A 26,899-nucleotide genomic window follows, 5' to 3' on the forward strand; every position below is an offset into this window, starting at 1 on the left:
TTATTTACTTCTACTTTTTTTGAGCTTCCTCATTTCTAACTTCTTAAGCTGGAGATTTAGCTGATTTTCAGCCTTCTTTTCTAATATAAGTATGTATGGCAATGCATACTCTTCTTATAAAAGTGGCATTTTAACTACATTCTCAAGTTTTGGTATGTATTTTTTAATATCTTATTTACCTTCCCTCTAGTACTGGCTCAGTTGGTTAAATACCCAACTCTTGGTGTCGGCTCAGGTCACGATCTCAGGGTTATGAGATCGAGCCCCACCATCGGCTCTGCGTTGCGCATGGAGTCTGTTTGAGATTCTCTCTCCCTCTCCTTCTGCCCCTGCCTCCTGGCTCACGTGTGCGTGCTCTCTTTCTCTCTCTCTCTCTCAAATAAATCAATCTTCACCTTCCCTTTGGTACTGTTTTCTGATCCATGAATTATTTAAAAATGAGTGGTATGATTTCCAAACATATGGGGTTTTTCTATTTATCTTTTTAATATCGATTTAACTATACTGCAGTCAGAAACTATAGTCTGCATTATCGCAATCTTTACAATGTGTTGAGATTTGCTTAGGGTGGCATCGTGCAATTTTGGCACGTTTGCATCTGAGAAAACTGTCTGCTCTGCAGCTGCTGAGTTCAGTGTCCGTGAGAGGTCTGTGAGATCACGGGTGCTGCTGCCACCTTTCCTATCCTTACAGAATATTTTTGAGTTTTGTTAATTTACTAATTACTAAGAAAGATACTGTGAATTTATTCAGTTATAAAATTTAAAAATTTTAGGGGAACCTGGGTGGCTCAGTCAGTTAAGCGTCCAACTCTTGATTTCAGCTCAGGTCATGATCTCAGGGTCATGAGATCGAGCTCTGCGGTGAGCCTGCTTAGGAGTCTTTCTCTCCCTTTCCCTCTCCCTCTGTCCCTCCCCTCCCCCGCTCATGCACATTTTCTCAAAAATTTTTTTTTTAATTTTGCATCTAGGAACTTATAAAGTGAGTTGAACTTTTATCATTATACATTAGCCTATCTCTAGGAATGATTTTCCCTTAATGACTATTTTATTTGATATAAATACATCTACTCCAACTTTCCTTTTGGTTTGTATTTGCTCACATTTTTTTCCATGCTTTTATTTTTCAACATTGCTCTGTCCTCTCCATCCTTATATTTAGATTTATCTGTTGAAAATAACCTGTAACTGGATTTTTTAAATCAATTATGATAATCTCTTACTATAATTACAGATATATTTGGATTTCTACCACCTTATTTTTTAATTTGTATTTTTCTTCTTTTCTATGTTTTTCTCTTTGTATCCACCTTCTTTTGGATGGTTTTTTCATTACATTTTCTTACCGTCTATTTTGGAAATTATACCCTAAGCTTCCATTTTTAGGATTCATGTTAGAAATTCTACAAGGCAGATTTAACTTGTTAGAGCCTAAAAGCAATGTATTTCTTTTGCTCTTCCACAACAATACAAGACCTGAAAAACACTGAAATACAAGCATGCCTCTCTTAATTTACAAGCTATTACAACGGTCACATATTTTTGTGCTCTGCCATTTTGTTTTTCCCCACAAATCAAAATGATTTATATAATCAATGTTCAGACTTATCCACATATTTACATTTTCTTTGCTCATCCTTTCTTCTGGCATCTCAAACCTGCCTTTGTCATTGTTCTCCTTCAGCCTTCAAGTACCGGACAAGGATATCCTTTAGACGGGGTACTGATAAAAAATCATTTTCTTTTTCAAGTTCTTCTAAAAATACCTTTATTTCATCCTCATTTTTGAAAGCTACTTCAAGGGACTGTAATTCTAGACTGAAAAGAATTCCTTCAGTAGGGGAAGCACACCTGACAAGGGTATCCAATCCACCATGATGATGGAAATGAAAGTCTCTAATCGGCTGCAACAATTAGTGTACAGATGGATTAATTTACAGACTATAGTAAACAAAGTTGCATATTTTCTAAATCAGCAGGACAAGGAAAAGCTACAAGCACTCTTTCAGTTCTCGACGAAATGGGGATCTTACCCTGTCTTCACTTTGGTGGAATGCACAGAAAAACTGAAAGAATCTGAGAATTTTAAAAAACAGGAATCACCATTTTAGCATACTTACCATGCTGCTTGGATTTCTTTTTCTTTTTCTTTTTCTTCTTCTGTTTTGGTTTGTAATGATCTTTGTCTTTCTTCTCTTTTCTCTCCTTATCCTTCTCTTTTCTCTTACCTAAACGACACAAGTGACCCAAGTTAGCCATCATGACCAATCCCGAGTTGTTGTTCTGTGGTTAACCTAAAAGCAGCATTTATGTTTTAATCAGCTATTCCAGTCACCTGCCCAGTGGATGGATTCAATTAAACTGTTCCTGTCATGAGTCTGGAACTCCTGATTAGCTTATTGGGCTCTAAGAGGGGGTCTTCATTAGCAGTGTTGAGAAATCCCAACTCCTGACACCTTGAAGTTAACACAGACAGTAGTTAAAATCTTAAATGAGTAATATACTCAGTTCCCTGATGTGGCAAGAAATAAACTCCACAATTTCAGAAAAACCTAAGAAAACTCAGTATTTCCACATAGAATTTAATGAGAAAATATATTAGATTTAAAAAAGAACTCAATGAAATTTTTTCCTTTGGAAAAATAAAATCAATCCATAAATAATTCCTTCAGTCTTCCAATACTTCCCAGTGTGTACAACAATGAAGGTGAAGAACACAAAGCAAAAAACTTATTTCACTAAACTGATTTTTCCCCAAATTTTAAAATACCCTTTTTTCCCCAAATATGTACTTTAAAGAAAATGAATGGATGTTAAAGCAGCGCCCCAGGGTACTTTACTTAAAATTGGTTCATCACATATACTCAACTATTGCTCCAACTCAGAATGATGTAGCCTACAATATGTCAAACATATTTAAACAACTTCAGGGACCCAAGCTCCAGTGAGCTAATCTACAGACTATTTAAGACTATCATCAATTATTGCAAAACTGTTCATTATAGCACAGAAGACAGAAAAAAAAAGCAGAAAATTCAGTAATTTTTTATAAAGTCGGTTAAAGAAGAAAGTCTGAAAAAAAAAATGACTATTTTAATTCATCATCCATTCCCTAAGTCTTAATATTAAATGGTGGCTTATTTTTAAATAGCCGTAACTGTAAAGATGTTCAAAACCACAAAATTCTCAGCGAAAGCCTTAGACTCCCTTGACAAAAAAAATACACATAAGATATGTGTTTAAGAAATCATGTATCTGGAGCTGAATAACACTAATAAATACTAAAACAGATGATCACTTACACCTAAAGGAGCACTAACAGGTAAAAAGTAAGGGACAGACTATGTCCTCCCACTGCCAAGCCAATAGTCTTTTGCTTAAAGATTACTTTCTGTTCATACCAAATGCTGTTGAGCTTTTTTCTTCCAATTTCACTTTTTTTTCTGTTTTCGATATTCCTGCAGGTTTGGGGGGAAAATAGGTAAGTTTAGTCAGAAAAGGTTTAAAACTATGGGACAATGTTTTGTATTACAAGTGCTCACAAAACCCTACTTAAGACGCTTTTCTCCTAAAGGTCTACATATTTTATTTCCTGAACTAGTGACAAAGAAGTGGGATTTCTTACTTCAAAAGACTGATAAATTAAGAATGATTTTTGTTCCTTCAGACTACCCACATTAAAATCCTGGTTCTACCGGCTAATAGCTGTTTGGCCTTGAACAAACCATTTAATCTCTCTGTACTTCAGTTTCCTTATCTCCCTAATAGGAGTGACTCTCTACCTCATGTTACGAGTATTATATGAGTCAAAATACATAAAATGTCTAGACCAGTGTAAGAGAAATAATAAGTGCTTTTTTTTTTTTCACATTCTCCTCTGTGGTGTGATAATAACTGAAGACTATACCATTTCTAGAAATAGCATAAACACGGGTCCAAACATTTAAAAAGTTAGATAAATGTACTGGGCAATCCATAAAAATCTATTCTGGCACCACAGCCTTTGGCAATCCAGATGCTGAAATGCACCCTAGTGGTAGGTCTGATGTAATGTGTCCACTTCTGTGACAACGTGAATGCTATTCAGGTCATCCATATGAAATATTAAAGTATATTGGTTTTCAACAATGTGTATACAATTTTTAAACTAATACTTAATTTCTGTTGCCTAAAATAAACTTGTACTTTTGAACTCCATCATAAATGTGTTGTTAGGTAATGATAAAAGCCAAAATATAATCATTTTACAAATCACTTTTGGTCTTTATCTAAACGTAAAATACAAAAGCTCATTAACACATTAAAAATATACACCTTCATGACATTTGGGTACTATTAATAGTCCAAAATATATTTTTTAAACCAGTACACCTCAGTAATGGTGTAGCTGACACACATACATTTAACCAAGCTTCTCAACTCATACTCAACCATTTCCAATGCTAATATCTTATGTGTATCTAAGGTTAATCTAAGAAAAATATTACAATGCATTTAAAATACAACTTGTCTATTACGTTTTAATACAGCCACTCATAAGGTTAATTTTTAAGTCACTCCAATACAGAATATTTTATATAATTTAAGCTTAATAAAAATACAAAAATACCACTCAAGTTGAATTAAATGTTAATAAGGCTCTAATAAGTTTCAAATTAAGTAAGAATATTGATAGCCTCTGACAAAAAATCTCTCACAATAAAAAATGAAAGGCACATCAGCACAAAGAGAAATATAATTAAATAATTAATTTAAATTTCCATATTATCAAGACTATTGAATAAATGCAACATTTCCTTTATTTTTTTTACTTCTATTTCTTTTTTAAAGATTTTATTTATTTATCTGTCAGAGAGAGAGAGAGCACAAGCAGGGGGAGCGGCAGGCAGAGGGAGAAGCAGGCTTCCCGCTGAGCAGGGAGCCTGACTCGGGGCTCGATTCCAGGATCCCAGGACTGTGGCCTAAGCTGAAGGCAGATGCTTAACCGATTGAGCCACCCAGGCATCCCACAACACTTCCTTTAATAGTTACTATTTATTAACTACTAATTACTTCGTGAAAATTCCACATTTGATGCATTTTTCCTGAAAATAATGAGGCATTTACAAGAGGAACAATGAGAAAGGGGCTTCTGAGTCCTCAGTGGTAGCAGACATGTTCAGAAGCAGCCCTTGATTGTGATTATTGCCTTGCAGATCCCCTACCCTATGGAGCACTGAATCCAAGGTGATTCAAAGGAAAACTGCCTTACTGGGCTGCCTTCATTCACTGGACCCTGTGGGATCCCTCAGGTACTTGGAGGACACATAAAACGTCTATGAACTGCTCACTGCTCCAGAACACAGGTCAGCACACAACAGAGATAATCACTCCCAGAGTGCTTTCAGAAAGGACTAGGTCTAGATACAGTTTTCACGTGTTCCAGTGGTCCCTAAACCTTTTGATTTCTTGACTGATAAATTTCAGAAGTAAAAGTGAGGGACTGACAAAGGGTTGTCAACATTTTATATAAGGATATTAAAATAAATATTCATCCCTGCAATGACAGGACTTCTAAAAACACACCTAAATAGAAAAATAAAATAGACCTATTCGAGAATTCAACGAGAGAAAAAACTTAGTTTTATAAGAAGTTCACTCCCTTATGCTTCTTTCACCATGTGCTGGAATTTGGGAGCCAAGGAACGAGGATATCAGTTTATTGAATAGTGATTTTTAAACTAAATTTTATCAACAGAACACTTTCTTCAAACAAAATATTACCCGATAGTCCAATACATAATATAAAAACCAAAGAAAAGAACAATAAAAACAAACAGAGCTATGTAAAGAGAGCGAGGTCTCTGCACAGCATCTGCTTGCACACAACATAAAACCCAGCAATGCAGGGGATTTCTCAAGCCTCTTCCAGTATGCTATCTGTAATTCCTCTGGCTAAAAACAAGGCTATTCCCTGAGACTCTCCATGGAAACCCCAGGCTCTGTAGGAGCCATGAACATTTGGTGTGGGGGTGGAAGTAGATTACGGAGTCCCTGGTTGTAGTTTTGTTTTGCAGAATTTTGGGAAAAAAAAAAAAAATAGAAAAACACTTAAAAAGCCTTTTTAAAAGTAAATGCAAAGTTGAGGTAAGACACTGGACTAAAACCTATCTATTTAAAGTGCTAGCACATGGGGCGCCTGGGTGGCTCAGTCATTAAGCGTCTGCCTTCGGCTCAGGTCATGATCCCAGAGTCCTGGGATCGAGCCCCGCATCGGGCTCCCTGCTCCACGGGAAGCCTGCTTCTCCCTCTCCCCCACTCCCCCTGCTTGTGTTTCCTCTCTCACTGTCTTTCTCTCTCTCTGTCAAATATATAAATAAAATCTTTAAAAAAATAAAGTTAAATAAATAAAATTAAGTGCTAGCACAGTGCCACAGCCCAGGCAAGCAGCCCCCAAGTCAGAGCTTCTGTGATTATTACTGGCTCACCCTTTCCTACACTTCCTTACCTTTTTAGCTTACTTATCTTTTTAACTCCTTAAAGAGGTAAGAGCAATTCGGTGTTTGTTACACATACATTCAGCAGATAAATGAGCAAATGAGCTAACATTTCCAGATAGTACCAAAACTAAGGTTCTATCCTCACTTAAAACTCCTTGGCTGTTAGATAAAGCACTCTATTAATAAAATGAAAACAAAGGCATCAATTTTTACAAGGGTACCAATGATTTCTTTGGGCAATGGGGGCAGCAATAGTATTCTTCACCTCGATTAACATCATGTTGGCATGGTTCCCAGTAAAAGAATGTAGAAGGATTAGTGCGAGCTCGTTATCTCTACAATTAAAAATAAAATTTTAACCTGTTAAAGAACAGGTGTATATGATAATTTGCATAACCTCATCAAACCTTTACCACAATTTTTAAACTCAGCAATGTGCACATCTCTTCGACACACAAAAAATGAAAACCTAAGTCTATTAAACTATTCTACAGCTCATGACCAACATCCTCCTCATTCTAAACACCCCAAGAGTTTCAATTTGACAAAAATACCCCAGAAAATGTCTTTGATACAAGTTCGGGTAAATAACGCTTTCTACAGACATTCTAAAAGTCAAAGGTAACAAAATTTACTTTTATAATGAAGACGGAAACCCACCAACCAGCAAAGCAAACACACATGTATTATAGAAAAAAAAAAAAAGAAACAACAACAAACACCTGGTACTTTGTACATGAGTACAGAGTCCTTGGGAAGCAGAGAGAAAGTCCAACAAAGACTGCAAAGCAGTTGAGAAAAGTAGATAACAAAAATGTTAGGAGAAAAAAGCATGCAAACCACTCAGAGTTTCAATGCAAGTCAGACAGGCTCACAAAGTTTTAATAAAAAGGTGTCCAATTAGAATATGACCTGAATTCCACTGCTTTCTCCAAAAATAAAAAATTAAAAGGGGTAATAGAAATAAATTAGAATCCCCATCACGCCACATTCAAACACTGTGACTGTGTTCAACCCTCTAATAAACGGACTTTCAGTAATTAACATTTAAGCCATGCATTTCCTTGATTTAAGCAATTAAAGTTGCCAGTCGTCATCACACACAGAGGATCCTCACTCTTCAGCACATCGATAAATTTATCATTTTATAAATCTAAACCCTCTACCATTCACTTTTCCAGAAAACTGTCTTACTACTGTGACTTTATCAAAGTTATTTCCAAGACTTAGAAACAAAAAGAATATTGTGCCTTCTCTCTCCCCAAAAACATTTTAACTATTATGAGAAACAAGGACCACACCCCAGTCATAATTAGCCGTATGTCCACAAATATGGTAGAAATTCTGAAAAAAGACTAGGCTAATACTCTGATTAGAAGCAAAATCATTTCTATCAAGAATTTCCATTCTGTATGCAATCACTACTTGGACATTTCAGGATATACAATCTAACATCACTCTTAGTTATCATATAGCTGCTTATATTGGTCTATGTTTCAGTCACATTACTATTAGAATATATACATATTTACTTCTATATATATTTAAAGAGAATACAATATTTTCTTTACAACATACAAAATATATTTAAAGAAAATACAAATATTTTCAAATGAAATAATTTCCCCAAAAGATATAAATTATAACTTTAACATATTTTTCATATAACCAATACCACAAAAAATTACAGATTATTAAAGAGCTGGAGAAGACCTTCATCAGGAAAAATATCTCGAAAAGTCAATGGTAATTCAAAAATTTTGTGGGGAAAGGGAAAAGAAAAAATTAACTACCCTATGGATAGAAGGGGCTTGGAAAAGGAGTCAAAAGGCAATGGATCAGATTCGGGAAATGAAAAATGTTTCAAAACCTATAAATCTTCAGATTTCGGCACTGATTTTTTTTCTAAACAAAATATAGAAACAAAGTAACTTTAATCTTTATTGGTAAAAATCAAACTGTGGAAAACTGAGTATTTAATATTATATTTTTACTTCGAAAGAAGGTAAAGGCAGTAATCTAAAAAGTAAGTTACTTCAATCATTTTATTTTAGTATGTGCCACCACCAGAAAAGAGCAAGCTCTATTTTATACTTCATCTGTTGAGTTGGTAAATAAAGTGACTCTAGGGAAGGTGCTATTAAAACAATCACTCCTAATGTTCTAGGCTGCAGATCAAGAAACAGTCTTACATTTTTCTTCATTTCTGGCTCAATTCAGACTTCAATCATCCATCTAACTCCAAATTAGTAATTTACTAGAAGAACATTTGAAATTAGTATTTGCCTTTTTTATAAATCATGTATACTCTTTGGTTGAGGTTAAAATTCTATAAAACTTCCAAATAAAACAATGTAACCTTATCGTATGTTATAGTATCATAAAATCATCCACTAACCAAATGTTATTGGCTGATTTTACACATTAGACTCCCAAAATAACAGTATAACAAATCACATTTAAATTTGGGAGATTCTGACCCCAAATGTGGGAGTACATTTAAGGTATACAGTTAAAAGTTGAGCCATATGTTTCTTAAATATTATATTCTATTAAATCCTTAAACCAAAGTTCTGATCCCATTAAATATTTTCTGGCTTCAAAACCAAGAACTCCTGTAATTATTTCTAGCTCTAACAATTCCTATTTTTAGTTGAAATAGGATATAAGAAAGAAGCAAGAAGGAACTCTGATTAAAGTGACAAAACAGTAAGTCAGTCCAAGGAAGGTGATGGTAAATGGTCTCCCAAAAGAACTTTTGACAGAGAAACCCTATCTCCCATAGAGGTTACATAAAAGTATCTCTAAAGAGGAATTATATATTAAAATAATGTAATTAAACATTAAAATGTCTACACCCTCTAACTGCAAGCCTAGCTACTTGTAAAATGAATCTTTTTTACCTGATGCTGTTGGAGCTCCTCTTCCATCAGCTATTGCTTTGGAAGAAGGATCTGTAAGCATCTGTGTGTCTTCCTTTTCTGCCCTGGGACATTCATTATGGTAAGCGGGATCTGAGGCTAGCGGTGTTGAAACTTCTGAACCACGACTTAAGTCAAGAGGGAGACAGGGTCCCAGCTTCTCAAGTGACAAATGTGCAACATCAGGCACTATGCAAAATAAAGAATGTAATTGAGTATTAACACAGATAAACTGGCTCCGTTAATATCAATGTGGATTAAAATGTTATCTAAGTTAAACAGTGCCTGGCACAACAGAAGGCACTCAATAAATATCTGTAGAGTAAACCAAGTGCTTGTAAATCCAAAAGATGTAAGAAGGAAAAAGAAGAAAATTCTTAATGTTTTCATAATCTTTATCTCTTTTATGTTTGGTTCTATAGGAAATCAATATACATTACCCTCTGGTACTGAAGACTCTTGCTGATTTTGAGAACTGATGGAGAATACTTTCCCATCAGTGGCTGGAGAGGGAGGAGAAACCTTTTCTACGGAATCATCAGGCATGGGCAAGGTGGCTAAGCGCTGAGATCTTCTTCTCCGCTCACTATGCTTGAAAGGTCTAGGGGGGTTCACAGGCTGTGGAGAACCTAGAAAAAGATCTTCAATGTTCACGAAGCAGACACATGCCAGGATCATCTTATAATATTTAAGGAGATAAATGGGAAAAATGATTCAAATTCTGCCCTCTGATGTTGTAAGGTATCCACAAGGAACAGCATGTTCCAAAAGTAATCATAGGCAAAAACTGTGCCCTCATTCACAAAAAGTTAAATCAAAACTTCTAAAATCTAAAGCCTACCAGAACCAAAAGAAAAAAAACATGGAACATTGATTTCAGGTAGTTTCCCAAGTGACAGACTACAGTTAATTCTCTAATTGCAGATCATTGTGTTAGTTGTTATTCTTCCTTTGGGAAAATAGTCTCTGTACAGCCGAGATTTTTTAAAAATTAAAAAAATATATATATATTCCTTTTGCTACATTACAAATCTAGAAACTCGAAGGGAAAAAAAGGCAGGGGGCATAGGTGACAAAAATCTGACATGCATTGTAGAGTTAGTGCTTCACTTGCCAAAATAAAACTAACGTAAATAAGTTTATCCCACCCTCATTCCCACAAATGGATTTTTATAAACATAAGTTTGGGCCTGATTCATTAAAAAAAATTGAACACAAACAACTTGAAGTACTTACGGGCAAATAATGAGGACTTTAAAAGAACAGAACACTATTCTTGTCCTCACGTGTTTGTTTTTTATAACTAACTTGGTAGGTCAATTAAACATCTTCTAGCTATGTAACACAAAAGTTTGGAAATTTCTGTTTTTTTTTTTTAACCTTTAGTTTTCTTCTTTCTACGTGGCATGTAAACATGTTGGAAGAATTTAGAATAGGCAGGATTACACAGGCCAATACGCTCATGTTATCTTAACTCAGGAGGAGGAAATACGAGTGGTCTAAAGAGGTTGATGCTTTGGGTATTTAAAAGTAATTTTACAAAAATCAAAACAAAAAAAGACATGGTGATAATTGAAAAAAATGAAAGAATAAGATTCAATTGCTGTAACACTGGCTATAATACCAAAATACAAAACAATTTCAAAATAAAATACTTATCAATGTCACATGACATTGTGGTGACTACTAATGACATCATTTCATGATAAATGCCAAAATGAAATGAAGCTTTATGAGGAAACAACTGAGCTTTTCTGTTCCCATTCTTTCTACCCATTTATTAAAAAGAACAAAACCAAACCAAAAAAGTACCAAAGCCTGCTCAAAAATTCAAAAATATGGTTTGGTAGAAAATATGGCAACTGAATGGAAGAAGAGGTGACTATATCTGACTGCTAAAAGTCTTCTCAATGCCAACATTTTTCATTGTGGAAGATATGATATGGAAGAGTTCATAAGAAAATGTGTCACATTCATTTACTAATCAGGATACTAATTCACTTGGTGTATAAACTGCCAAAGGGAAGTAACTCTTTATCCAGCGCCTTCCCATGTAACGGTTTTTCATATGTCTCTAACTTAGAATACTAAACTAACAGGAGAAACACAGGGTCATCTTCTTTTATATACCCAGACCCATGACGGGAGGCTATTTTATAAAGACGACTAAGTTAACTACCCTGAGATTAGTGGTATTGAAACAGTAAAATCTTTAAAAATAAGATCAAGGAAGCATTCTTCTTCCTTCATTAGTAAAAATAAATTGAAATTTGTACTCCAAATCCCAGAACAAGAATGAATAAAACGTACTGCAGGGGGATACAGACAAATGGGGACAATAACTAGATCTATCCATAAGAATAGCCTTAGGAGTTGAGGAAAAAATATCCAGTGTGAGTCTTTCTCTCTCTTTGTTTTGTTTTGGTTTGGTTTTTTGTAATGAATCAGGCCTCTCATTGTGCTTGGATTATTATTATTGAGGATAGCCAAACTACAGTTAAGAGTTTGCGTTATTAAATGGTAAGGTTTCTCAACCAGTTACAGTCTCTGTACAATAAATCAGTCAGAAATGTATATGCTTTTTGCCCCTGAAATAGTTTTAAGCCTTCCCTATCATATCCACTTAAGTTTGAATTTGTAAAAAGCAACTTCATAAAAATACAATATAACTACAATCAAACTGTTTTTAATGTATCTTATAGGATAAGTAACTATTTTTTAAAAATCTGTGCTCACTAGTTTTATTTATCACTGAAGAAGAAAGCTGAGATACAAGCGTCAAATCCTCGACTTGTATTAATTCTGGGGAAAGTGGTGATTTAGGGGGTTTTATACACCCAGAAGAATCTCCAGATTCATGTTTGCATTTCTTGCTGCGAGCCTTCCCTGAAGACAAAGTTGAGGATAACAGTGCAGGTTTCTGAGTGTTGGCAGAACTGCTAATGTCAGCTTCATTTTTTTTCTGACTTTGAGGTTTAGGTGAAATCGCCTGAATAAATAATAAAAAATTGATATTTTTATTTTGGTTTCTTCATTTTTGTTCTTGTATTCTATTTTGATTGTTAAGCAACTTTAGTATCCAAAAACATTGTTAAGCAACATATAACATTTCTATTACAAATGAAAAACCAAAAAGAACCCCACAAATTATTAACTAAAAGTTGAATAGGCTATCTTTAAAGGGATGCTGTCAACTTTTAGTCTAAGTTTGACTATTTAAAAATATATTATTCCTAATGGTCTCAGAATATAAAATTTTATCTTGATGGACAAAGATTTTCAGAGTATTACACTGAAATATATCTCATTTAAAACCATAATTACCAACTACCTTAATAACAATTAGGTAAATAAACAGCATTTTCGTTTTTTAGGGCAGTAGAGGAATACATTTAAGCTTCTGACTTGTAGATGTTTTCTTATAAAACAATCTCTTTTATGAAGTTGAATGCAGAGGTCTAAGTAGACAGTTTCCCTTTAAAGAAAGATCTCAACAGGAAAACAATGACCAAATTAACGAAACATTATCTTTAACTCATTTTAGTGCTGAAAGCTAGAGTTTCATAAGCATAGTGCATCATGAAATCAAAGCCACCAGCAATACAGAGTTAAAAGACTAAAAAACAATACAAAACAAGCAACAACAACAACAACAACAAAAAAAAACCAAGGAGTAAAACCAAGTGTAAGTTAAAAACATTGGATTTAAAAACAAAATACGTCGCATTCTTAGATGAGAATTTTTACCTTCCTCCTGCCAACTGATACTTTTAAAAAAAAATTAGAACTTTGTCAGTTCTTTCATAAAGGATATCTTTATTCATTTGGCAGTAAAATTTCCTACCTATGTAGAAATAGATGTGAATGTGTCCGAAGACAACAGAGAATAGCCACATTGGATGGATTTACAATCTATGGTGTGGGAATGCCTATGCTGTATCTCTTTCTGACACATGTATCTGAGAGCAAAAGAGGAGATACACTTTTTTAAAAAATCCATACTAAGATAGGCCTCTATAAAATAGAATCAAATTGCTAGCACTATGAACAACATGCCTGTCCCCAGGAAACCTTTTTACTTCCTGATCTTTTGTGAGGGGTGACCATCAGGTCAGCAGTCTGCAGTTCTCTGGAATATGAAAGATCATTGTCTGGGGACCAAACAGCCTTCTGTTCCCACTAAAATACAAGGCACTCAAATTTTGGTGTACAGTTGGTATTAAGTAGGGCACCTTTGGATGCCCTATAGATGGCATGTCAGACATACCACATAAAAGGGCTGGTGTCAAGTGTCCCATTCATTCAGTTGTCATCATTTCTATTCTTGAATTTACTCATTAAACATGTGTATAAGTGCAGATTAATCATTTGAAAAAGTACTCCATAAATGGAAAGGATTCCTAGACTTATCATAAAAGGTGTTGCCAGAAAAGTAATTAGAGCCATTACTTGTAAATAAACAATTTTATTGTTCATCTTCACATATGTGAGAGACATCACTACAGCATCCAGTACTCTCAAGTTACAAAGTTATAAAACAAGATTGTAAAACTTAAATTAGTATCTTGATAAGGTGCTTAACTTCTAAACAAGGACAAATTAACATTTTTAAAAACTTACTGAATTATGCATCTAATGCAGGTGTTTATCCAAAAGTAAATATAACATGACAATTCCCTAATACAATTAAATAATCTATAATTAATATCTGAGAATTGGGGTTCAAAACCACACTTTGAATTTTTTAAAAGTGTAAATAAAGGAAATCCATTAGCACAGTAAGTTCTGGCTATAGGCCTGTTATCAATCTATGTCATGAGCGACATTATTTTACTCATTAAGACAACAGAGGTTAGTGACAATCAATACCTCTCCGTTAAGTCTGGAGCAGATACCAATACTTGTAATTGAGAGTTTTATAACTCGGCTTTTTAACTTTGAAGCAGGGCAAACAGCATAAAAATTAAGAGTTTGGTTACAAAACATTTTCACAATGATATCAATCTGAATGACAAAAAATGAGGGAACAGCACTTATGTTCCTTAAAAATCTAAAATAATTTACAAAGTTTTCAGTAATGATTATTGGTCTCTTTGTTACAAAACTGGCAAGGACTCTCAAAAATGTGTACTTATGCAAATAGAAACAGCCGAGTTACTCAATTTTTTCTTTTTTTTTAAACTCAATTTCAGAATATTGTTGTCTGTACTTATCTCTGAAATGGGCACTGCCCTTTACGCTAACTTCCACATGTAATAAGTAATTTTCACAATCACATTCACCGCAGCAGGATTGTGCATAATGAAAGATTGACATTGTAATGAATTTTCCAGAAACATTTTATTACCCAAGTCCCTGATTTATTGCATTCTGAGAATACCATAAACAGTGGTGAAAATACAAAATACTGTTATATCTGGGACGTTGAATATAGTAATACAGAGTAAAAAAAAAAATCACTTAAAATTTGGTTGATATACTGACAGTAACGGCAAAGACTTAACCGCTTGATGATCACAGAAAATCAGAAGGTATGATTCGCTGACATATCAATTTAAAAGACCATTGGTTTAATACAACATTAATGGAGGCACCAAAACAATGCACTGTTATCAAATCAGGCCTAAAATAACCCTGAAAAACTCAATACAATATCAATTAAATTTGGACTATTTTTTTTTTTTTAAACGCATATAGAGAAGAGCGAAAGATACTCATTTTAAAGTCTTCTTTATTAGGCTACTAATAAAGAAAATTAAATTAATACAAAAAGGATATATTAAAACTACATTAAGGCTCAGATTTTAAAACAGGAGAACCAAGGAAATCCATTTATGGCTATTACTGTGTTCTTATAGTCTTACAGTGCCCAAGAAGTTAAGCCCTTAGAGAATGTAAAAGCATGCACAGTTCATTATGTACAGGTACTGTGGGAATCTGAAGGTAGCCGAGGCAAAACCTAGCAACTGCAACCTTCGCTTTTAAATTCCTCTATTAGGTGGTTTAAAGACAGACCCTTCATAGTTTTTTAAAATTTTTTTTGTAGTTATTAAAATATACATCCTAGCAAAAATGTATGGCTCATTGATCAATTCATAAAACACATAGTCAGTCTAACAACACCAACTGTTACAATATAAAAGAAACTTCTTACAAAAGAAGCTTTATTAGATGTCAAAAACCCTGTTTTAACTCACAAATTAAAAGTATTTGTGTAAGGGTCTTTTTGTAAGCTAGTTAAAGGTGGTCCAGCTGGAAGTTTATACCCTGGGATGCCTGTCTCCGGGCCTTCAAATGTCGGAGACAGAGGCTTTAATGCCAGTCTACTGAAAACAAACACTAACGAAGTCTGTAGTTTATCTGTATACCTGGGAGAAGGCAGAGTTAAAAATATATCATCCATTAATTAGCTTCCTATTCCCATATCTGATCACAAGGGCAATTTCAATTACGTGGATACTCTAGCTCCGTGACCATTCCAGTTGGGAACCTTGAAAACAATCAAATGCTACCGTTTCATACCTGCTCCAGCATTGGAGCTGTTTCAGTGCAGTCTTCCTTTCTGTCAGCACCATCCACCCCAACAGCTTTGGATGCCAACAAACCTTGAGAAAAATTGTACAGAAATGGCTCATTAGAAAAATTAGTGACTTTCACTCTAACTTCCCCAAATTTTAGTAGCTGAAATCCCCCATCCTTCTTACTATATAGGAAGCAAACATTCTCAAAAGTTTGCTTGTTAAAAATACAAACACCCGTAAGGGACGAAATCGGAACTTGAAAGAGGCTTATACAATTAGTTTTCTGGAAAAATATTACTCCTAAAGATTAAAAAACCATACTCATACAGATTTAGTCTGTAAAAATTTTAAAGTCTATGGCTTAACGTCTAGAAACCTAAGATTACTTAAATACTCATAACATGGACTTTGTCTGTACAACCAAAATATAGAGTTAATATTAAGATCTGAAAAATCCTTCCAACCATCTAGAATGTAAGATTTTATTGTTGTTGTTATTAGCTTAAAAAAAAAAAAAACAAAAAAACTCCCGATTTTTAATTCCACTTGGAACTTTTGACCTAAGCTTTATGGGTTTATCCCTACATCTCACTGTACCTTATCCTCTTACAAAAGTGCCAAAAACACTGATGGGTCTGTTTTATGTTAACAGGAAAAAAGGGCAGACCCTTCCTACAGTTGAGCTTAATAGTACAGCCTCATTCTACAAATGATGAAATAATTTAGGAATTCCAGTTTTCTCCAATGTGTATCACCAATTCTCAATTTTAGAAGACAAAATATTTCATCTGAAGTATATAAAATAACTTTGTAAGACATTAAAACTCTGCCTTAATTTATAAATTAAAGGCATTTACATGGTCAAGATTCTTTGCAAAGCACCTGACAGATACCTTCAATGAAGCCAAACTTGTATAACAAGTATGTCTTTGCTGATGACGACTGGCACATAAAAGATCACCAAAAATCACCTCTGTCATTTCAAAGTTGGTTACACAAAAACTCTGCTTCAAAGGAAGTAATTTTAACAATCAAAGACATAACAGTGAACTTACTACAACAATTATACCACCTATATTACTGAAGCAGTCTACAGCAGACTTAACAGGAGGAAAAAAGTGCCTGCAAATGCCACGTAACATCAAGCTATCCACGTGGCAACATCTCTTGACTTTTTCAGATAGCAATCTCATAGATGTTAAGTAATCTAAGTATGAATTCAAACATTAAAATCATACCCTTAAAGTAGTATTAGAACCAAGTGGTAAATTAGGCAAAAAGCACCTTTCCTTTATTGGGAAGTTGAATATCCAGCACCCGGAATTAATATTTAAGATAGAAAAGGCTGAGTGTAAAACAATGATTTTGATACATTACTGGTATTAAAAAGGATATTTGGTCTAGTTTGATATAACAATCTATATAGTTTGCTCACACAATATTAAGTATAGATTTAAATGGGGGGAAAAACCCAATATAGAAATAATTTTACAAAAAGCTTACAAACCATAAATTCAATCCTAATCACATTAACAGCACTTCTGAACGTATTTTTAGATGACTGAAAGAGATATAGCATGGTGTATTTCCTTAACATTTAAAACCACGTTCACTAGGTTTTTCTTCTCCAGCTAATATTTTTTGAGAATCAATACTACTGAAATAAAAAGGGAAATAGGGAATCAAGTTCTTTTGCAGAAAACTGAGTAGAGGTTCCACATCTAAGGTTTACTCAAACAGGACAAATATTTTGCTCTTCAGTCTATTAAATATATCTTACTTTTGCTTCCTTTCATACAGGTGCCAGAAATACTTTTTAAATCCCATCAATGCACAGAAGAGATCTCAAATTACAAAATTAAAAATAAGGTACCACAAGCTTTAAAATAAACAAAATAATTCAGACATACTTGTGAATTTAAATTAGGATATTATAGACCCAATTAATTAAAAGCAATTCCCACCTAATGGTTTGTGAATGAAAAATAAAGCTTTGTAATGTTCTTATAAAAAGTAATGGGGCATTTAATAAGAAAGTACTCAAAATTAGATCAGAAAATACAGTACGTGGCATCCTGAGAATTCAAATGCGTCCAGTACAATCAATAAAAGCTTTTCATACTTTATATACATGCTATCTTACAGAAGAGGTACCAAATACAAACAACAAAAGGGGACAAGATTAAAAGTCTTTGACAAGTCTCTGATTACTGCTGCCTTAAGAGACTGTCCAAAATCTGTTTTCTTGGCCTGCGAACATGCTGGGGAGAAATGCAATATCCTTAGAAAATGAGAAGAGTTAAGTGAAAGGAAAGAGATACAAATGAATTTTAGTTATCTGTAAATACTTATTAATTATCAATATATCACTAACAGGTCCTCCTCCAGAAGAATGTATCTGTAATTATCTTAACAGAATGCATTATGCAGTTTCGAGATTATTATGTAAATATCAGGTAAAAGTAGAATATCAAATATTCATGAGTCACACCCACAAAGTCACAATTTCTCAATACTGTACTTCATCTACAAAAATACATAGTTGTCTCTCTCTGCTAATAGGAATGAACAGAACAGAGGCCAGAGTACCCTGGAATGGCAAAGCGGAGGAAAGAAAAAGTAGTTAAATTTGTGCTCCACTTTTCAACCAGGGATTCCAAAACACAACGTTCTTGCTGGGAATAAGAATCAAATACTCTTGAAATTATCATCAGTAACATGTACTGGCTCATTCAAACCTCTGGGTTTTTTTTAATTATTTTTAAAATTCCTTAAGCTGCACACACATATCTAAACTGGCTGAAATTCCAGGAACTCCTAGAACTAGGAGAAACAGACCATGCACCAATTGCTGATGTTTCTTCTTTTTACTCCCCTGACAATCTGTATTTTAAAATCTACTCAAATTCCCCTGAAGTTTGCTTGCAACTTTGTCTCAAAGTATGGACTCTGGAATCTCCCTGTAAAATTAATTCTAAATCAGCATGCGTAAGGTATATAACTATCAATAAGGTACATTACATAATGAAAAATAAGTCTCTGAAGAACATATATATGCTGTGTAACTATCATTTCAAATATGTACTTACTTGGAAACTTCAAAAAAAGCCATCTTACACCTACCATTCCCTAAAGAGAAATCAGGCTTTAGAATCCCTATAGGGTGTGTATATGAGGGAGGAAACAGAAGGAGAGTGAATATATCAATTAAATTTATCCAGTGGCCGGTCCACGTATTTCCAGCTAGAATGGTTTCAAAAATATATAAAATGGATTATGGGGGAATACATCAGGGCAGGCTAAGATGCTGCCATGATCATAACCCGATCCCTCTCAGTAGTAAAGAGGCAAAAAGACACATGTAAGTGAGCTTGATAAATTTAAAATACACCATAATTCCATAACAAAATCACTATTTTATAGTAGTTTTCATCTCTTTTTATGGTCTACAAATGAAATTTACTGCACAGAAACAAGCCTGAGTTCCAACCACTGAAGACAATCTTGTTAAGATCTATTATCTTTTTGCATGATATAGTTGCAAGGTGAACACAGAAATAAATACAGAAAGATGAACTATTAAAAGGATTATCATACATTCAAATCTTCTGAGTAAATAAAGGGAAAAATCATAATGACTTCACATCTGTAAAATCTTACATTTTTCTACTGCTGCCAAACTATCACTTGTTCTTTTGAGACTCCCAAGGGGATGTGAGGACAGAGTCCCTCCACACAAGGTGCAGGGTGTTACTAAGCAACCAGTATTAGAATTTCCTTGAGGCACATGGTAACATGGTTTTCCCCACTATTGTCTTTTCAAGGCCATAGGTAAATAATATGTTGTTGTGCACTGAGCTGTCTTCTTCTTTTATTTCTTTAAATGTTGGGCTTGAACTTCTCAGTAAGGCACCTGTGAGAACAGACTGCCTGAAACTAAAAGCAGATTATCCAGACTACAGGAAAACCCTTGAGGCTGGTAAGTTGGCAGTCACCCAGCGTCAGTGTCACGTCCATCTCCCTTGGTCTTGGCCCCTCCAGTAGCGCTCTTTCAGTCTTGTCTCACAGGAGCTAGAAGTGCTCTTCCTCTTCTGCCACAGTATGCAACCCTAGTTTCCACTCTGCTAGGGCCAAACCAAGCTGCCATCGTAACAATCACCCGGATAACATTTTGACTTTCTCCAAAGCTAACAGTTTCTAAGGAAAAGGTGGAATGGGTGAATTCATTTGAAATATTTCCTGTCCTGGGGCCAAAAATATCCTTTATCAGAAAAAGGCACAAAAACAACATTAACAAATGGAAAGACTAAATATTCTCACCTGTTGAAACCAATTATAATCACTTAAAATGAACACTATAATAAAACAGTGGTTGTAAAGAACCCTCAGCTGCAGAGTCATTTTTCAATGGGCTTCTATTCTTCAGAAAATGGTCAACATGTCTAATTTCCATTTATTCTTTGATCTGACAATGAAACCAAAGCTTCTTCATATTATTTAAAAGAATGCCAACAGAGGTTTATATAGGTTTATTAGGCCAAAGACACTAAAAAACACTTTGTCCTTAAAATAAGAAGATATGACTAAAAAAGTATTTTAATTCCCCTTTTAACATGTATTCAGAAAAATTAAGTATGTTTACAATTTTTTTAAAGACTAGAATCATTAGGCTGAAGAGGTCTTGCAAGTGAGAGGGCTAGTATGACTAGCCCTGCTTCAGATACTTAAATCTCTTCTCCTGTGAACACTAACCAGGCTAGGATTTCCAGAGTTTTCATCATCCTAACACCCTACTTCCTAAATTACAACAAAGCCCAGAAAAATAAGACGAGCTTCTAAGGACCAACCTGAAGGTAAGACATTTAAGAAACTTATAAAAGTACTTTTACTTTGGGAATTAACATATTCAGGAACTAAATTTAATTCAGCATTCATCTTTCCAACCATTTTTGCTACCATCTTTTTTTCTTAAGTTTTTATTTTTTCAAGTAATCTCTATACCCAATGTGGGGCTTGAACCCACAATCCCGAGATCAAGAGTTGCATGCTCCACTGACTGAGCCAGCCAGGCACCTCTTATTTGCTACCATCTTCAATGAGACCGGGCAAGAGTAAGAATGTTTATATAATAATATTTAGAACCACAGAGATTATGTCACCACAGGTTGACAAAGGCAGATAATTCAATGGTTATAGAAACTACTCCTACCAGGTGATTTTAAAACTATGGAATTTCATGACATTTGATCCTATCAATCCTCACAACAACCCTGTGAGGTAGGTAGAAAATATGTTATAGTTTTCACATTTCGCAACAGAAAAAGCTGACAGTGTTGGAGGATGTTGACCTTGAAGAACCGTAAAGTAACTGTCTTTCTTGTTGACCAGCTTGTTACACTAAACCACAGATACATTTCACTTTATTAAAAGCAGACTACTCTAAAATCAAACCCTCCAATCCTCCCCCCCCGACCCCAAAAGAATCATTGTAGTTTACCAGTAATCTTGTTAAGTCGGGCTCTCTTTGCCTGAAATGAGTTGCCTTGATTATTTTTCCTCTTGTTTGATAATGTGCTCTCTGGCTGTGGAAAGACCATCTTTGGAACGTTCTCTACATGAAGTCCTACTTTTAATAGAATACATATATGAGAGTTTATCTAGAATCCAAAGTTAAAAAACATGATCTTTTTTTTAAATAGCAAAATAGTAAAAATGCTTTGCACTTAATTTTTTTTAACCTACTGCTTAACATAGAACTTTAAGAAACACAAATTTCTCGAAACTAATATATTAGAAATAAAGAACTATTAAGCAGTTATTCTTTAGGAAAGAAAAGCAGGAAGAAAATGACACTGCTTTTTCCATATTACATACCAAAATACATGCAGAAGCACTTAAAAAGTTAAAGAAAAAAAAACACAAAACAAATACCCCAAAGCCTACTAAACAAGAACTTAAAAGTCAAAATCTGAACTCATTTCTATTCAAGAATACTGAGGTCACCCATTAACCAGTACCCATATTAGACCAGTAAACTTCAGCTCTGTAACCTGCTACAGAAGTTAACCATTCATGTGAGGGACAAGCCCAATCATCCGACCATACCCTCAAATTGCAAGTAGCTAGGGGTCTGGCTTACTCTCTAAGCAAGTTTACCCTGCCACAAAGAATGAATGTAAGAACATATTTTGTACCAAATGTTTCACTAGATGTGGGCAGATCTTCCTTCTTCTCAACTTCTGCAGAAGCTATAGAAGTTGAAGTCTCTTCCTTCTTTGAAGGTACTTTAAACCATTTCCTCTCATCTTTCTCTTTCTCTTTATTGCTGTTGGCGCTGGTGCGAGGCTTGCTCCCTGTTTTATTCTTGGCTGCAGCTGCAGCAGCTGCTTTGACTAAAGCTATCCAATCCTCCAAAGGAAAAACACAAAACATGTGAAGTATTAAAAATTAATCAAAATTTAATTATACTAATGAATAAAAACATGTCTCACATTTTCAAAGCTACCCTCACACGCAAATATAAAAATCAAATTAATTATATTTACAAGATAAATCAACATGGTGATTATGAAATTTAATGATCTAATGGGTTAGCTGGATTGTATAACCTTACATAAAATCGGAAAATATTCAGTAACAAATATTTCTCTGGTATGTTTTCACAGGAATAAAATCTAAAATAATAGAGGCAACCCTCTAACAAATATGGAACACTACATGATGCTCTTAGTACTTTAGATTCAAGTGGCAAATTGCATTTCTTTTCTGAATACGACAAACCTTAAAAGAAGAGAAAAATGCTTTTGTTGCAATTCTGTGAAGATTAAAAGAAATGTATTTCCACTGAATAAATTACTGTTCCTTGTTAGGAAGAATGTACGACTCACAGTATGGTCAATTTCACAGAATTCAGGGTATGATTTTATTAATTTTTAAAGCTTTGAAAGTTTGGACACCAATTTACTGCAACAGCTTAACATTACTAGTGAAAGAAAAAGAGCCACTTGATTTGCTCAAGGTGAAATACATGCTGTCAGGCCTCAGATTAATTTCCCTCCCTCTTCAACTTCCTAGGATTTGTGTTGATTACCATTCTTCTGAGATGCAAATATTTACTCTTCCTGTGTTTGTAGCTAAATAATTTTTAATATTACTATTTTATTTTTAACTAAAAATGCTTATTGTAAAAAATATGAAAAGATATTTAAAAAGTGGTACTAACATTTAAATTTTCACAATAAAAAAGATTTTTTAAAACACGTATTTGTAGTATCTCTACAGTTAATCTTCCACTGAGACCACTAAGCTGCAGACCAACTCAAATACAACCAAAATGGGTAATACATTAAATTCTTAGCCCACATAACTAAAAACTACTTCACAACATCAAATGCATTTACTTCACAGGTTACATTAACAAAAGTCAATCGTTAGGTGATATAGGTTGATGGCTGCTCAGTCTTAAAAACATACGGTGAAGACAATAAGCCATTAAAAATAAACCAACAAACAAAATCTGTCTCGTTCTCTCTCCCATGATTAAAATGAACTAAACTATCATGTGATCTCACCTAACACATTCATTCACCCAATTTTCTATTGAATATCTTGCTACATGTGCCAAGAAGCATGCTAAGCATTCATGAGACAATTTATAAGAGATGCTGCCTGCAAGGTCCTGGAGTGACCACACCTTTGCTCCTGCCTGGAAGATGACCAGCACCTAGCTTTTTCAGTATTTAAACTGTGTCCCCAGTACATGTATTATTAAAAAGTGAATTAAGACACAGGGTGCCTGGGTGGCTCAGTAGGTTAAGGTCACGATCCCAGGGTCTTGGTATCAAGGCCCACATGGCTCCCTGCTCAGCAGGGAGTCTGCTTTTCCCTCTACCCCTCTGCCCTGCTCATGATCTCACTCTCTCTCTCAAATAAATAAAATCTTTAAAAAGACACAGTTGTGAAATACAGATTTATGTCTCTAGTTTGTAAAAAAAAAAAAAACAAAACAAAATTAAACAAAACAAAACAAACCAGATAAACCAGTACTGTCCAATCCCAGGTTTACTTAGAGCCATGTTTTTTGTTGTTACCTATAAGGAATTGAAAGGCAAATAAAATTAACTATAAGACAGGGTGATAGAAGAGGCAGTGGAGGAATAAACAAAATACCATGGAAGAAAACAAAAGATTAATCTTGATTTAAGAGAAAGGCTACTGGAAGGCTTCAGGAAACATGACAGATGAGGTGAGCCCTGCAGCAGGAATCTTCCAGGCAAAGGGCAGAAGGAAAGGAGTCAATGGGCACCACCAGGGAGAGGAAAACCATTAGACAAAGCCACGGCAATCAGAGTGTACACAAACAGGCACTAGGGGCAAGGAGTGGTCTGAGTAAGTCAAAGGGCTACAGTTAAATTGAGCCTTGAGACTGACATTAAGTATTAGAGAAAAAAAGCACCACCAATGAAATTGACAGAGAGTAATCAACAAAGCAGAAAGAGAAACAAAGTACAGCCCAACCAGCAAAGTGCCAAATTCAGCAGAGATCATACCTGTAAGGTCTTATGAAGAGCAGAGTGCTTAATTCTCTGTTCCACATTGTGGGGAAATTTTTAAGTTGTTAGAGAAATGCTGAAAAATGCCAGAGGTAAATTCCATCCCCACCTCTTTTCTCTCTCCAATGAACAGAAAACTGGGAGAGATTTGTACTGTTGCTCTTAAAAGTGCAATCAGATTTTTTTTTTCTAAAGTTCCTGATCACATGACTTGTTAATCATGGAATCACTGCAGTTGTGTCATTAAAAAATTCTCCCATTATATTGCCCTTCTATTTTTAAAAAGGTAAGATTCACTATTAAAAATAACTGGTGTGATCCTTTCATGAATTAGAACTAATGATCTGCTTCAAAGCTCCCTGTAGACAAAAGAGCAATACACAATAAAGAAATCGGATTGAGTTCAGAGTCACTCTGTGCATTACAGTTATGCAAAATTCTATGTCAGTCACTCAATTCAGTAAGTTCTGAATTCCTCAACTGTGAAATAGAAGTATCAGTCACAGCTATGTCAAAGAATTTGCTATGAGACCCCAATTAAATAATGTATGCAAAAAAAGTTTTAGAAACAGTACAGGACCTTAAGAGCAAACCTTTAACATTAGTGAGTTTTAGATCCGCACACTTGCAAAAAGAAAAAATAGGATAGAAAGAGCTACAGAAAGTTTAGAGAATGTATTTCCAAACTGCATCTATTTATCCTTTTCTAATTTAGTAAAAGAAATTTATTCTATATCTTTACAAAGGAATTCTCAAAGTACTCAAAATTTTTAAGATACACGCAAAGATGGATTCTCTCAGCACTGCCCACCCAACACCTGACTTAGTGTATTTCCTACATGAAAACAAGTCAAAAACTTTTTGGGAAAAAAAGACATTTACAAAATGAGGCCATTTTATAAAAAACAATTCTACAAATATTTTAGTGTGCTAGTAATTAAAAATTATGAAGAAAAATGTAAATTAAAAGAAATAATAGCGTTAACTCAGGGTGCCTGAGTGGCTCAGTTGGTTAAGCTTCCGACTCCTGATTTCAGCACGGGTCATGATCTCAGGGCTGTGAGATCAAGCCCTGCGTCATCTGCTCCCACCACCCCTCACCCTAACCTGGCTTATGCACCACACTCTCAAGCTCTCTCTCTCAAAAAAAAAAGAAATACAGCGTTACTCCTATTTTCTTTCAGTAGTTTATATTTTGGCATTGATTTTCATGTTAATATACATCATAATGTAACTATTTACTAAAAGTAAACACCCAATACATCCCATAAATTTTTATAACTTGTAATTTTACCAAAATTGGCTGTCTCACTTTGGAAAAAAATGAAGTTTTAGGGTTAGTGCCATCTCACAAACATTTGAACAACTGGAATAAAATAACAGCTTTAAAGCAAAAAATAAATAAGTAAATAATTTTTGTTTAATTAAAGATACATATTAAACTAAGGTCCCAATGTTTTAATCAATCTTTCTACGCAGTAATCAAGAAATCACACCACTGAATGCTCAAAGGAACATTTTATTTATACGTACAAGTAGGAAGACACAAAGCAATTTCCTGATCAAAAGAACTTCCATTTTAAATTGCACTTCCATATTAACTGGGGGAAAAAAATCTGCTAGCTGAGGACTGCAAAACTAAATTTTTGAAAACCAGGTGATTTAAAACAATCATGCTTCTCAGAAGATACCAGGAATCATTTTTTTTTAATGCGGTGATGTACATTTCTAGATTACTAAATGTATACATTCGGCTGGAGCTGACCAGATGATTTCAACACATTTCAGAATGATACTTTTCACTGCACAGTATGGAACAAATATGTAGCATATTTCCATATTAGACATTTTTATAGATTACTTTCAATTCTTAAAATTAATTGTAGGTCCAGGTGCTGAAAATCCCAAATAACAGCAGAACATAAAAGAAAATATTTTAAATTTCTACTGGCACCTTTTCTTTCCAATCTTTCAGGAAACATATTCAACCAATGGAATCATGGTTTTAACTTCATCCCAGATTCTCCTTTAAATGCTTACCGTTCTTTCTTGCTTTGAGCAGTGACAAAGCATGTAATAGATTGCTTACATCCCATGACTCAGAGAGCCCTACCTGAAACAGCCTACAGAGTGTCAGGTAAGCGCCTTTTGAAAGAAGATTAATGACTATGATTTATAAAAGGAAAGAAGAAGATAAGAAGCTCAATATAAAATTTTATATTAAAAATTAACTTTCTAAATGATACTATATACCAGGAAAAACAAAATGAAATTAAAAAAAGGCACTTACCTCACTTCCCATAGACTGGTTACACGATCCAGCTGGGTCGAAAGGACAACACCAGCTTAGTGGATGCTGGGATTTCACCTGGAACAGAAACTAGTGACCTATAACTTTAGCAGGTCTAAAGCCAAAGAAGCAAAAAT

At 34.4% G+C, this 26,899-nt stretch overlaps 1 protein-coding gene across 11 annotated transcripts in view; it reads right to left on the reverse strand.

Annotated features, from left to right (window-relative positions):
• The window catches only part of PHF20L1 (PHD finger protein 20 like 1), a 73,167-nt gene that overhangs the window by 22,470 nt on the left and 23,798 nt on the right, over nucleotides 1–26,899 (reverse strand). For 3 of the 11 annotated variants that reach the window (XM_028105554.2, XM_028105555.2, XM_028105553.2), the window contains exons 6-14: nucleotides 26,763–26,852; nucleotides 22,115–22,328; nucleotides 21,418–21,546; nucleotides 15,922–16,004; nucleotides 12,136–12,388; nucleotides 9,840–10,028; nucleotides 9,382–9,588; nucleotides 3,401–3,457; nucleotides 2,120–2,227 (exon numbers count right to left, since the gene is read on the reverse strand). In XM_028105554.2, coding sequence (XP_027961355.1) covers nucleotides 2,120–2,227; nucleotides 3,401–3,457; nucleotides 9,382–9,588; nucleotides 9,840–10,028; nucleotides 12,136–12,388; nucleotides 15,922–16,004; nucleotides 21,418–21,546; nucleotides 22,115–22,328; nucleotides 26,763–26,852 — 1,330 coding nt within the window. The remainder of the gene's footprint in view (nucleotides 1–2,119; nucleotides 2,228–3,400; nucleotides 3,458–9,381; nucleotides 9,589–9,839; nucleotides 10,029–12,135; nucleotides 12,389–15,921; nucleotides 16,005–21,417; nucleotides 21,547–22,114; nucleotides 22,329–26,762; nucleotides 26,853–26,899) is intronic. The other 8 variants (XM_028105558.2, XM_028105557.2, XM_088022749.1 and 5 more) reach the window with 5 other exon arrangements.

The sequence above is a fragment of the Eumetopias jubatus genome, unplaced genomic scaffold, assembly GCF_037043125.1.
Source record: "Eumetopias jubatus isolate StellerSeaLion01/CBP00866 unplaced genomic scaffold, mEumJub1_p1.0 scaffold_4, whole genome shotgun sequence".
Taxonomy (NCBI): Eukaryota; Metazoa; Chordata; class Mammalia; order Carnivora; family Otariidae; genus Eumetopias; species Eumetopias jubatus.